Raw genomic sequence first — 13,248 nt, forward strand, 5'->3', positions numbered from 1 at the left:
TATATGTGGCTAATGATTGAAACAGAGTTCATACACAATTCTTTTAATTGCATGTGATGTGTGCTGAAAGTAACAACCCGGAAATAATTAAACATTGAGCGCCAAATATTGCCGGCCATTCTCTGCTATCCAATCAAAACACTCCTTTCTGAGGCAACTTTAAATCGTGGTCTTTAACCGGAAGTTGATGAAAAAACTATAAAAGAAGAAGAGTTCACAGTTGTCGGTTGTTATTTGACAGTCTATCAACTGCATTCTTTGATTCTTGGCGTATATAGATTTTCTAAATTGATCCGCATTTGTGTCTAGTCGATTTTGCTGGTTACGACAGGTATTCATTCTTCGTCACTTCTCGGAATTTGTTCGGAAATTCCCGATAAAAATCGTTTGCGAGGTGAGACCAAGATGGCGTGGCAACCCGATCCAGCGGGATTGGAGCAAATTTTACAGCTTCTTAAGGAATCGCAAAGTCCTGATACGGAGACGCAGAGGGCTGTACAACAAGTATCCTTTATTCTAATTTTTAAAATACTAAATTGTCTTAACAGGGTTTCCCGGAAGTCAATTTTGAAATCGAGTATGTTGTACCTTGCACAACTTGATTCATTTCAATTGCACGTGCTTGCGTATGTTTAAATTTAAACTGAAAATGTTGTAAATTTTTACATTTCCACTTGTTGTTTACTCTTAACTATGTTGCTAATCAGAAATTGGAAGCTCTCAACCAGTATCCAGACTTCAACAGCTACCTGATCTTTGTTCTGACGAAACTGAAGTCTGAAGGTAAATTATGTCGCCATTGTGATTGTATATAATAAGAGTGTATTGTCAATGTCTCTCAGCTGATTGCTGTGTCGTCATTGTCGAGCCGCTGATGCCGGCCGGCAAGCTAATCTAGTATCAACAACATTCACAACTCAATTCCGCCTCTGTTGGTAGCATATCGCACTTAATTGAGTCGGAACGGAAGCAATATCATCTCATATTCCTACTACATACAGTTTTATTCGTGGATTTCACTTTTTTTTGAAAATTAATTTCAATTTTCAAAATTAAACTGCAACAGCCTTTTTCACCACTTTTGTATAAAATACGTGTCATTGTGTATTGTTGACATTAATCAGCTGAAATTTAGATGTGGTTATGATTAGCAAGTAACATGATAAACAATTACATAATGTCATAAAAGTAATTAACATACCTGCTCTCCCAAAAATCTAAAAGTGATGACCAAATAAATTATTAAAGCAAAGGCTTTAACAGTAAATGTTTGCTTTTACTTGTTTTGATCAAAAGCATTGTTGAAATCATTTTTTGGGTCAATGAAGTTTTTAAATTGCTTTGAATTCACATGTAATATTTATTCCTTTCACAGTAGTTCACTAATATTGGTTTAAATGTATGTAAATATTTAAAGGCCCAGGTATACTATAAATACGCTCCTAAACAATAGGGATTATTTCCTTGCTTGTCACGCTGTAGTAAACAGCTCTAGCCAAGCTCCGGTAAAAACGTGTTTTCTCGAACTTACAGGTCGATTATGTCGTGCCAAAGTGGATGCATGTGACTATGAATATCACAGCAGTGACTGTGTGTAATATTTATGACAATAAATTGTGTACGAGCTGAGATTTTGGCGGATAAAAGTAAAAAACATGAACCGGGGAAAGGGATGCGCGACTAATCTTGAATAATTACTACTGTCAATCAAAGTCACGTGACGTTGGACCGCTGAAACAGGATGCGTCATAGGCTACGCAAGTGATGAACACCATGCATTAAAATAGCCACACCTCCAATTCACACTTGCCCGGGGCAAGTGAATTGGGCCTTTAAAGAAAGTAGATTCAAACTAGAGGTTTTGACTTGATTTTGGGATGCTCTGTCGTACTGCCCTCTATGCATAAAGCTGATCCCTGGTTGGAACACGCTCAGATCTTTTCAGATTTATTATGCATCTTATGTCAAATCCACTGTTGTATTAATTGGACTAACAGTTTTCAAATTCAAAATTGATTTAAAACCTCATCATGTGTTAGTGCGAAAGTATGGTTTTCATTAGAATTGATTTTCTCAAATGTCTATTGAGATAAAACAACGCTGTGAGACACTTCTGTTTTCGATTTTAGTTTTGATTTGTTTTGGCATTCAGGTTTGAGTAACTGATAGTAGCACAACATTTTCAGAAAAAACTGTTTTAAAGCTCAACTTTTTTTGTTGTGACGAAAACTACTAACAACGAGTGAGTGTATTGAAACATCCATTGAAATACCTATATATAATTCACTCAAATGTTAATATATAGCAATTTCAGCTAATTTAACAACATTTTTGTGTGGGGAAAAATAGAGATCAATTTAGTATTTTCTGTGGAAATAGAGTTATAAATACTTTCATAGTGCGCATGACAGTTCCTTGGTGCGTCTGCAAATGCACGTTAGGTCGAAGGACAATGATTATAAATAAAAACATCAACGTCCTTGTTTCAAAGATTTTTGTTTTTGACTCCCGTGTGCGAAGCACAAAAGGGAGTCTTTGCAGTTACCCTGTCTGTATGTCTGTATGTATGTATGTATGTATGTCACTTTTTTTGTTCCACCGTTATCTCAAGAACCACTAATCAAATTTTGGTGAAACTTGGTACATAGATGCTCTGGAATAATGCGCAGAGTTGATTAGGTTTTGGTAAAAATCTATGAATATTAATTACCTAATTTGCATGATAATTAGCTGATTTTTAGTTGTTCCAAGACTGTTCCACTGATATCTAAAGAACCACTCATTGGATTTTGATGAAATTTGGCACATGGATGCTCTGAACTAGTGCACAGATTTGATTAGTTTTGGGTAAAAATCTATGAATATTAATTACCTAATTTGCATGATAATTAACTGATTTTAAGCTGTTCTATGACTGTTCCACTGATTTTTGAAGAACCACTCATTGGATTTCAATGAAACTTGGCACATGGATGCTCTGAACTAATGCGCAGATTTGATTAGTTTTGGGTAAAAATCTGTTAATATTATTAATTACCTAATTTACATGATTAATCAATTTTCGGCTTTTCCACTGATATCTCAAGTACTAATCGTAACATTTCAATAAAACTTGGGACACTGCACATACCTGATAGTTTTTAGGGTAATATCAGTACATATTAATTACCTAATTTGCATAATTAATTAATTTTCAGCTTTTGATATTTCGAGTAGTAATGATCACATTTCAATGAAACTTGATACATAGTTACTTGAGGACTGTGCAGAGACCTAATTAGTTTTTGGGTAAATAATTGTGCATATTAATCACCTTATTAACATAATTAGTTAATTTTCAGCTTTTCACCTGATATCTCAAGTACTAATCATCACATTTCAATGAGACTTGCGACATAGATATTCTAGGACTATGCAGAGACCTGATTAATTTTGGGATAAATAATTGTGCCTATTAATTACCTAATTTGCATAACTAGTTAATTTTTTGCTGTTCTATGATGTCTAAAAACTACTCATTGGATTTCAATGAAACTTTTAAAGAGTACCCATCACATTTCAATGAACCTAAGACTATGCACCATATTAGTTTTTGGTAAATATTTATGCTTCTTAATCACCTAATTAACATAATTAATACTGATATCTCAAGTATTGATCATCACATTTGAATAAAACTTGGTACATAAATGCTCTAGGACAATAGACAGTCTGATTAATTTTGGGTTAAAACCTGTTCATATTAATTCTCTAATTAGTATAATAATTAATATTTTTTTGGTTCTAATCACATTTCAATGAAACTTGGTACATTGTGCAGACCTTATTAGTTTTACACTTAAATCTGTTCATATTAGTTACCTTATTTGCATAATTAGTTTTCAGCTATTCCATCAATATCTCAAGTATAAGTAATTTTGAATTAATTTTTAATGTGTCTCCAAAACTCTCAGCACACGGGAGTTCTTTCTAAGCTTTCTTTGATTTAAATTCATATGATAATTTCAGACTATATAATTTTTTACATAAGATTCATTTTCTTTTAAACATATTTATGCATTTCTCATCTGTTTCTAAGGCTATTTTATACTTGTTTGAGCCCATGTGACTTCCAATGTGAGCAAGACTGTATGACTATATATAACCATGATTTTCCCCAAAAGAAATAGGTTGATCCCTATTTTTCCTACACAAAATATGCTATATATAAACTTTTGTGTAAATTATAGATATCTCAATTTGTACTTGAATCAAATGCGTATCGAACCAAACGCCGTCTTCACACTCGTCAACAATAATACCTTGTGTACAAGTTATAAACTCATGACACTTGTTTGTTGGTAATTCTTGCCACCACTGGTCAAATATCATGTCTATGTGCTTTGACACATTTTATCAAATGCTATTGGTAATTCGCGATAAAAAATAAGATTATATTTTCTTTTAAATAATTGTTTTCACAAAGTTAAGGGGAAAAAGGCTACGAGTTGATACTGTAATGGGCACTTAGAACAATGCTTTTATATTTACTTGTCAAGTTTAATTAACAGAAAATCTACCATGACTATCGTATGTTAGAAACTTGACAATTTTAGCGTTTATGTGAACATGGTATTTTTCCTGAATAAATGCATGTCATTGTCTAGGTACCCAATCAAATACATATTGAAACTGAAACGTATTGATTAGCTTTCAAGTATACCATTTCTTTCATCACTTTCCTAGATTGATTTATTTTACTATGGCCTTAGAATTATGACATTGTTCTACTATTGTGTCAGTATTGCAAATACTGTGGCATTGAGTTGAGTTGAGTCTGGGGGTCATGTTGCCCCACTGCACCCTGCATATTGAAAATATGTTTGTGAATAGATTGCCAGGTGCAAATGCTTTCAGAAACAAAACCTTTTTGTCATTAAGTGATGTACCAAGACTCCATCAGGGATGTGTACCTCTATTAAACATGCCAATCATTTTAGTTCACATTAAATTTACAACCTGTTCGTTGACAAGTTATCAAAATATTTAGTCAATACATAAAAAAGTTTATCAACAATAGAACAATAACAAAATAGTTTTAATTCTGTCTTTGGGTATTTTTACAACTAGATATTATTATTTACTATGTATTAACACAATTAAAATATAGAGCACTAATTTTAAATTACAACTTTCGTCATGGGGCAACCATATTGGAAAATTGGTTGCATATTGGCACATGAGATTAAATACAACAATTTCACATATTATAGTACAATTACTGAAAGTATGATTTTTTTTTTGTAAATGCCAACTTCTATGGATAACTATGGAATAATAACATAAGAATAATGTTATAAAAATAACACATTTTCACTGATATCATTTTTCACAGTTCAACGATTTGCAGGGATTTCATAATTTATCATCATTGAACAGTTGCCAATGTCCAATAACCATTTTCTAAAATTAGTATCTCAGCTCGTTTTTTTTAAAAAATTTTTATGCATTTAGGTGCATTTATGAATTACAATTTATTTTGTCATTTCCATATCAAAGAAAATAGAATTAAAACATGAGATGAAACCCAGGTTATCTGTAAATTAATTGGTAAATTTTTCAAAATAGAGAATTGCTCATACTACCTGTAGTATAAATTAAAGGTCATAACATACTTTGCTAGATTTCCCTTGGGGAAATACAACTGCTTTTCACAGTTTGATTGTAGACTATGGATTGATGCATGTGAAAGGAGTCTACATTGCCGCAACAAATTAAGTGGTAAAAAAACAAATCTACAGTAGTCTGAAAGTAAAGCTTTTGTGGAGGGATATAAATTTTGCATTTAATGGGGACTGCATTTTGCAAATGTATTAGTGTCATACTGAGAAACTGTTATTTGCTATTAGCATAATGGAAGAGATGGCTTATTATATCAATGACTGGGGAGTGAGTCGTGTCTTGGCATTGCATATTTGTTAACCTTATTTAATAAAATTCTGTTGAATATCATAAGAATAATGAATAAGGAGGAATTTTTCTGTTTTTCTTTGATAGAAGGAAATAGATGCAAATTTGTCACTTGAGTGTTGACCTTGAGATGCAGTGCAAGGCTGTCTGCATGGCAAGACATATTCTCATTGTGTGTGAATTATTTCTTTTCTACAGAAATACCTATTAAAATTGCAGTCAATGATGCATAGCAAGCTGTTAGATGGCAGATGTTGATTTGCATTTATCAACAGTTTTTGATATATTTATCTCTATTGACAACTGCACAAGTTTCTCCATCTTAAAACTGATATATATATTGCTAACCATCATTTGTAATAATTGTATACTGGAATTAAAATCATTCAAATTATTACTTCTGGCGATAGGCGCATTATTACTGTGTTTCTGTTCACTTTTTTTTTTGTTTTATTCTATAATTTAGCTGTTGAGAGATTTTGCTAAATAGAAAAAAGTGGCTGAATTGAAAACTAATTGATTTGGATGGAAACAAGATGGTATTTTGTTGTGATCACATTCATACTGTCAGTGAAACCTGTTCCCCAGCATTTCAGTTGTACTTGTCAATCACTATGATTATTTGTACAATCTAGCTGACTGCTCCACATAATTACATTTTAATACCAGAGCTGTCTTCACTTGTGCTCTGAGCATTTCTTTTTTTCATGCCAAAATAATTTTTTTCTGCTATCATTGACATGTGTCTTCAAGTGACCAATTGAAAGTGGAACATTTCCAATTGATGCTAAAATGGCAAACGTGGCGGACAGTATAGCAGTGTTCTCCCCAAAGCGTTTTAGCGTAGCGGGGCCGCTACTCCATTATTTATGCCGCTACTCTGAGAGATTGCCCGCTACTCTGTGGCATTTCCTGTTACTCTTTGTTTTAGCTTATTAATACACGTGCGAATCTGTTAGTCAGCGTCATCAGCGTCCGGTACTGTGAGCCAAATCAGGTGTGAATGGAAACATGTCAGTGATTACGCAAAGACAATGGACTAATACAGCTTCGTACTTCGACAATAAACACTTTCGCCCTATTTAATTGGGGTAATAGCGAGTATTTTCTCAGTAGCATATTTGGCTGGAAGAAGCAACGATGTCAAACAGCAGAAATATTACGTTGTGGTTCCGCGTAGAACGCCCTGCTGGGCCCCTGGTTGCGAGCGATAAACCCACCAGCAACGCGGTCACCGGTACCCCTGTCGGCAGTGGTACTAAACGTGTCCAAGATGATGTTACAACGAAAAGTGCAAAAAAATAAACTCTAGATTTGATGCACAATGGACAACAAAATATACGTGGCTGAGAGAAACATCCGATGGCAAAGGTAAAAAAAGTATTTATTTGTAGCGTTTTACTTGGAAGCGAGTTTTGACCTAGTTTAGTAAATTTTTGTATGGCTTCATTTTTTGCCGATCGTCGAAACATTTTTTTGGAAACGACCTTCTTTCTGGAAGTTCAAAAATTGTTGGCTACGATTTATCAAAGTAACTAATACTAGTATTGTGTTTTGAAATAGTTGGGTAAAGTTTATCGTGGCAATTTTTAAGTTTAGCGACTTTTCAAAATGGCGGCAATTTGTTTATTTTCGTGTTGATCGTGACGATATTTTTTAAATACAAGTATTGATTCACTCCTATTTCTTATCTTTTAGGAATGCTGTGACACATATGTGGAAAATTCAACTTAAAAACATCCAGAAATAGTTCTTTGGTATGGAATTCTATGCCATGTATAACTATTACGAAATATGCTATCGATAAACACGCACACTCGGAGATGCACAAGAAGGCCATGTCATTTAATAGAAGTGGGAAGCAAAGAAAATCACGGCGTTCTCAAAAGCTGCAGATCACTGGGCTTCCATGAAAGTCCGAAAAATCAACATTACATAGAAATCACACAGCAGCAGATTCATTTAATCTTCTACATAAATTTGTTAAAAAATAAAGACACATTTTCATCCATGCAAGCCTGTCATTATTGTTTTCTTTATCTTCAGACAAATGCTAATGATATGTAAATTATATGCAAATTAGCCGCCACTCTGATACATTTTTCTGGGGAGAACACTGGTATAGTAATCACTGTATTGATTTGTCTCGTGATATTTTAATTTATTTAGTGATTTCCTTTTCAGCGCAAAACGACTGACTGTCAATAAATTAAAATGACATGTTTTTTACATTTTGTACAAAAATAAATTTAATATTTATATTTATTCTAGTATTGTACTAGTATGATTTGTAGTGAGATACTAGTATCCTGTGTATCCATAGTTCCCATCCAACTAATTACTAACTGAGGTTCTCTCAGTCGTACGAGGAAGATTTAAATAAAGAAAACAGCAAGACCTTTTTCTCCCCCCTGACTTGTACATGCATCTGTTGTTGACATCACATTATAGTAATCTGTACATGAAGTATGTCTGTCAGTTTTCATCAGACTAGCATCTTTAAAAGGTTCACATTAAACAGTTTTCCCGGAAATTTGCTAGTACAGTTATGAGGATTTGCCAGTGTCACATAATTTTAAAAAAGTATTGCATTTTGATGTGTTGTCATTGCTATGGTAACAAATTACTGTCATGTTTTTTTTTCTTTTTATCTTCTCATCTTCTAATGTCTGCATAAAAACTAGCTAAGTATGTTTAAATGTTATAGCATTTTTCTGATATATAAAGTATCCGGTTTGTAATGTATAAGTTATAAGAGACAAATGATTTATTTAGACTTTATTTAAATTTAGATTAGAATTTACTTTACAGATTACAAACAAATCAATGTTAGTATAAAAATATTTCTGGATAGATAAATAATATTTAATTTATAACCTCATGATATCTTCTGTACAATATATTACTTACATTAGTTAGAAAAGGTCAGCTAAGTCACTTACATGTTGCAACTGTATTTGCACTCTCCTACTGCTTAGATAAGATCAGAAAACTGAGAATTATTGATTCACCTCTGTCAGTCCATCTGCATCTACCGGTATATTTACATGTATATGTATCGTTTTGTAGGACATTCTAGCGCTTTAAAAATCATCAAAATCAAGCCATTTGATTCTGGAAACAAGATCTTGGTCATGTATAGACTATTTTACTGACTTGGTACATACATTGAACTTGGTACATACATTGTTTCAAATGCTGTACATCGGTCAGCATGTGAATGAGTATTATGTTTTAATATTTTTCGACAAAGATCTGTTACAACCATGAAGAAGTTTAATATTGCTTAATCACCATTTTTATTTTTAAAAACATAATGCAGTTGCTGAAATCAATGTCAACAGATCACACTCAAATATCAGTAATAGACTTCAGCATTTTCTTCCCCATCAGCAGTATTCAGGAATTCGCCAAGAATTGTCAGCACCAAATAGCTTTCTGCTTGGTTAAGAACAGACTTAACCTATTTGAAGTAAGTCAAATTGTTAATCAACACATCATGGCAAAACATCACTTCACTTCAAGTTCAGTTTGTGTACAATCAAAAACATTAAATAAAAATTATGAGGATCATCACTTGAACTGTTTTCCCAGACTCCAATAAATTTAGGTATTGAATTCTGATGGAAATGTTTTTTTCACCGCAATTCATTTCGCAATTTATTGTCAATACATACTTTTCCTCCTGATCCAGTGTGGTATGAATTTTTTAAACAATTTTTCAAGGTTAGTAACATGGTTCTAATAATAAACAATTCTTAATATTTTCTGAGGTCCTCTGGGCGTATTTTCTTTGAGCATTTGAGTTTTTGTTATTCCTGTGAAAATCAATGATGAAACAACTCTTATTATGCCCCCAAGCGTGGTACATTATGAGCAAAAATTTTCATTTTGATGTTTTAGGGATGTTGCGACAAAATTTTATTCAACAAACTCAATTGCAAATTCATGTAATTCACAAAATAGCAGTACATAATTAACACAAAATAGGCTCCAAGTCTTTTAATTTTCTGGCTTATAACTTGTTTCTACCCAGTGATTAGCTGAACATAACTAATCATTGAGGTAGAAAATTGAACTTTCAAACTACAGGCCTCGAAATTCACAGTGACTATTAAGACGATTTTCTGGATATCTTGAGGTCCTTCACAGTATGACTAGTTCAAAGCATTTTTGAAAAATTGGGTCTTAAAATTAGGGGCGCTAGTTATTAAGTAAACCCTGTGGATTGCTTATTTATACTGTATCTGTAAGTTTTCCTCATTTTCTATCAGTGATCTAGACAGCATCACTTTGTGTGACTAATTTCATTAATAAATTGATTATCTGAAAAATATTGATAGTCTATCAACTATCATTAATAATGTTACTTGCATTACACGATTGTTTTTGCTTTTACCTAATTAAAAAATGCCAAAATGTGTTACAAAGTCATCGTTATTTGCCCCTGGGCCCATATATCTATCAGATTAGGGGAACCCATGTGTATGATATATGTTAGGATGTGGCATTTAATTTGTAGTATTTTTACTTGTCACTTTGAAATTCCTAGGGATTTTCACATAAACTATCAATACAGTTCATGCCTCATTGTTATAACTGTGTAGCATAATGCTGGGAAGAGATACAAATTATTATGCAAGTTTAATAAATAGAGCGAATCACTCATGAGCCCTGGGTTGTGCATGTGTTATAATGTACAACGAATTGTGACTTGCATCAGTTATTAGTCCCCGTTTCGGTCTCTGTGCGTTCGTTCGGAGTCGTATCTCAGAATCCCTTGGACTGATTCCATTCATTCTTTGCATGTGCCTAGTACTTTATGTGGGACATATGCATATGCAGTGGTTTAGCGATTCGATTCAAAATGGCCGACTGGCAGCCATCTTGTTTTTTGAAAATGTTGTATTTTGAACATGCTTTGTCAGTTTTCATTCAAACTTGGTACATAGATTATACATGTTAGGATACATGTCCTGACCGTCTGCGAGTTCCTGAGTCTGTTTGTCCGTCCGTCCATGCGTCAGTCTGTCCAGAGTCATATTTCAGAATCCTGTTGACCGATTCCCTTCTTTCTTTACATGTGCCTAGCACCTTATGTGGGACATATGCACATGCAGTGGTTTAGCGATTCGATTCAAAATGGCCGACTGGCAGCCATCTTGTTTTTTGAAAATGTTGTATTTTGGACATGCTTTGTCAGTTGTCATTGAAACTTGGTACCAGGGTTCTACCCAGAAAAAATGCATAGCGCCGCGGCTAATTTGCATAATAATTTGCATATCATTCACATATCTTTCCTTCATTGATTAACAGAACTTATTTACAATGATGAATATTAGTGAGCTCAGTCACAGTGCAAATATTGTTTTTAATGGAATCAACATATTATGTTTCACAATTTAGAAGAGTTTGAAACATTCTCGAAATACAAATGCTGCAGACTAAAAACAAACACAAATAAATTATTGTTGCAATTTAATTGTATTGTAAAACGTTGAATGAAACGCATTCAAAACGTTAAGCCAGATTTATGTTCACGAATCTCATAATTTTATTCACTCCAAAAACATTCTCCTTCAAAAAATCGATCACGTAATTAAATGGCGTATTGTTGTAATATATTATTCGTGCCATCAACTTCTAAAACGTTTACAATTACAGTAATGAGCTGACAAATAAAGCTTCAAAACGATCATCAAAGTTACGACGTGCATAACTTACTTGACCATGTTATACACCAGTTAATGTTACTTCTTTTTTTTTTTTATATGAAATGTAAGTAAAATTCGACTTATTTTTATCGGGAACGATTATTTTTGATCATTTGATCGCTTCGGTAAAAAAAACAGACCCGCCATGATGTTTGTGAAACATTAACATGTGTCCTTTGACCCGATGGGTCAAGAATGTCATTAACCAATCAAAATGCCGCATGGTAATGCCGGTAAAATCCGAAGTTTTCCGAATGGTAGTGATCATAAAAATTACATGCGGAAGTAAAGCATGTCGTAGCACGATGTGTTGGCATCGATTTCAATTGAAAACTGCATGATGGCTTTCGAAAGAGGTGAGTTGCATTTTTTAAAAGGTAAAATAGGTCTTGAAAGAAGAGTTTTTACATGATTTGCGATGATAACAGTTCAAATGTATTTTACCAAATCACGCAATAAACACGTTGTTTTTTTTCTTGAGTAGCGTGAACTGATCGTGAACTCCGCTTTGACCATGTTATACCGAAGTGGAATTGATTTTGAAAGAATTTTAGCCTTCAAAGACTGTCTATCGCAGAAAGTATTTACTTACAAACAAAAAGTGCTAATTTCACAAATTTGACTAGCCGCTACGTATCGTGCGACTAGGTCTATTGTTTACAAATTATAATCCACGACTGGCAGGATGTGCGTCGGTCGGTACGTAATTATAATAACAATCAGACAATAGTCCTGGTCGGAAGCGTTTCCGTGGTGGTCACTAATTTTGAGTGATGGTCGGGGCTGACCGGCGTGGCGAACAAAGCTTTTGCACATCTGATATTGGCATGTCAAATATGAAATCAAGCACCGAGTTCGGAACACATAGCGCCGAAGTCCCAAGTAAAGCGCCGAGATTCATAAGTATAGCGCCGCGGACCTCGGTGCTAAAAAGCCCTGGGGAGAACCCTGGGTACATAGATTATACATGTTAGGAAACATGTCCATGACGATTTATTTCACAATTGGATCAAAGATGGTCGACTGGCAGGCATCTTGTTTTGTTTTTTATGCGGTATCTTGGACGTGCTCTGTCAGTTTTCATTCAAATTTGGCACATACATGTACTTTATACATGTTAGAATGCATGTCCATGACAATTTGTTTCAAAATCTTGTCAAAGCTGGCCGATTGACAGCCATCTGACTTTTTGGCCTTACTGCTATATTTCCACAATTTATGTACCATTTTTAGCTCCGCTGTCGACTTTGTCGAGCGGAGATTATCATATGAGTGATTGTCCGTCGTCGTCGTCCGTGTCAATGTTTTACTTTTTCGACTTCTTCTTGAAAACTACAAGCCTGAATGCTTTGATACTTGGTGTATATGTACCTTGGGTAGACCTCTCTTAGGTTTGTTCATTTCATGTTGATATCTTCAATTCTCTAATTTTGGTGAATATTTTTATCATTTTTGGTAAAAAGTGATATTTTCGACTTCTTGTTAAAAACCGCAAGTCCAATTGCTTTGATACTACATATAGGTACTACATGTGAACCTCTCTCAGATTTGTTCATTTCGTGATGATATCTTCAATTCTCTAATT

The 13,248-nt window shown here is 33.8% G+C and overlaps 1 protein-coding gene across 1 annotated transcript in view; it reads left to right on the top strand.

Annotated features, from left to right (window-relative positions):
• Window positions 1–214: 214 nt before the first annotated feature.
• Window positions 215–13,248, top strand: part of LOC100371456 (transportin-1-like) — a 57,368-nt gene continuing 44,334 nt past the window's right edge. The window contains exons 1-2 of the mRNA XM_085503060.1: window positions 215–504; window positions 708–783. Of these exons, the coding sequence (XP_085359186.1) occupies window positions 406–504; window positions 708–783 (175 nt within the window). The 5' untranslated portion in view covers window positions 215–405. The remainder of the gene's footprint in view (window positions 505–707; window positions 784–13,248) is intronic.

Source organism: Saccoglossus kowalevskii, chromosome 9 (genome assembly GCF_978046115.1).
Source record: "Saccoglossus kowalevskii chromosome 9, keSacKowa6.1, whole genome shotgun sequence".
NCBI classification, from domain to species: domain Eukaryota; kingdom Metazoa; phylum Hemichordata; class Enteropneusta; family Harrimaniidae; genus Saccoglossus; species Saccoglossus kowalevskii.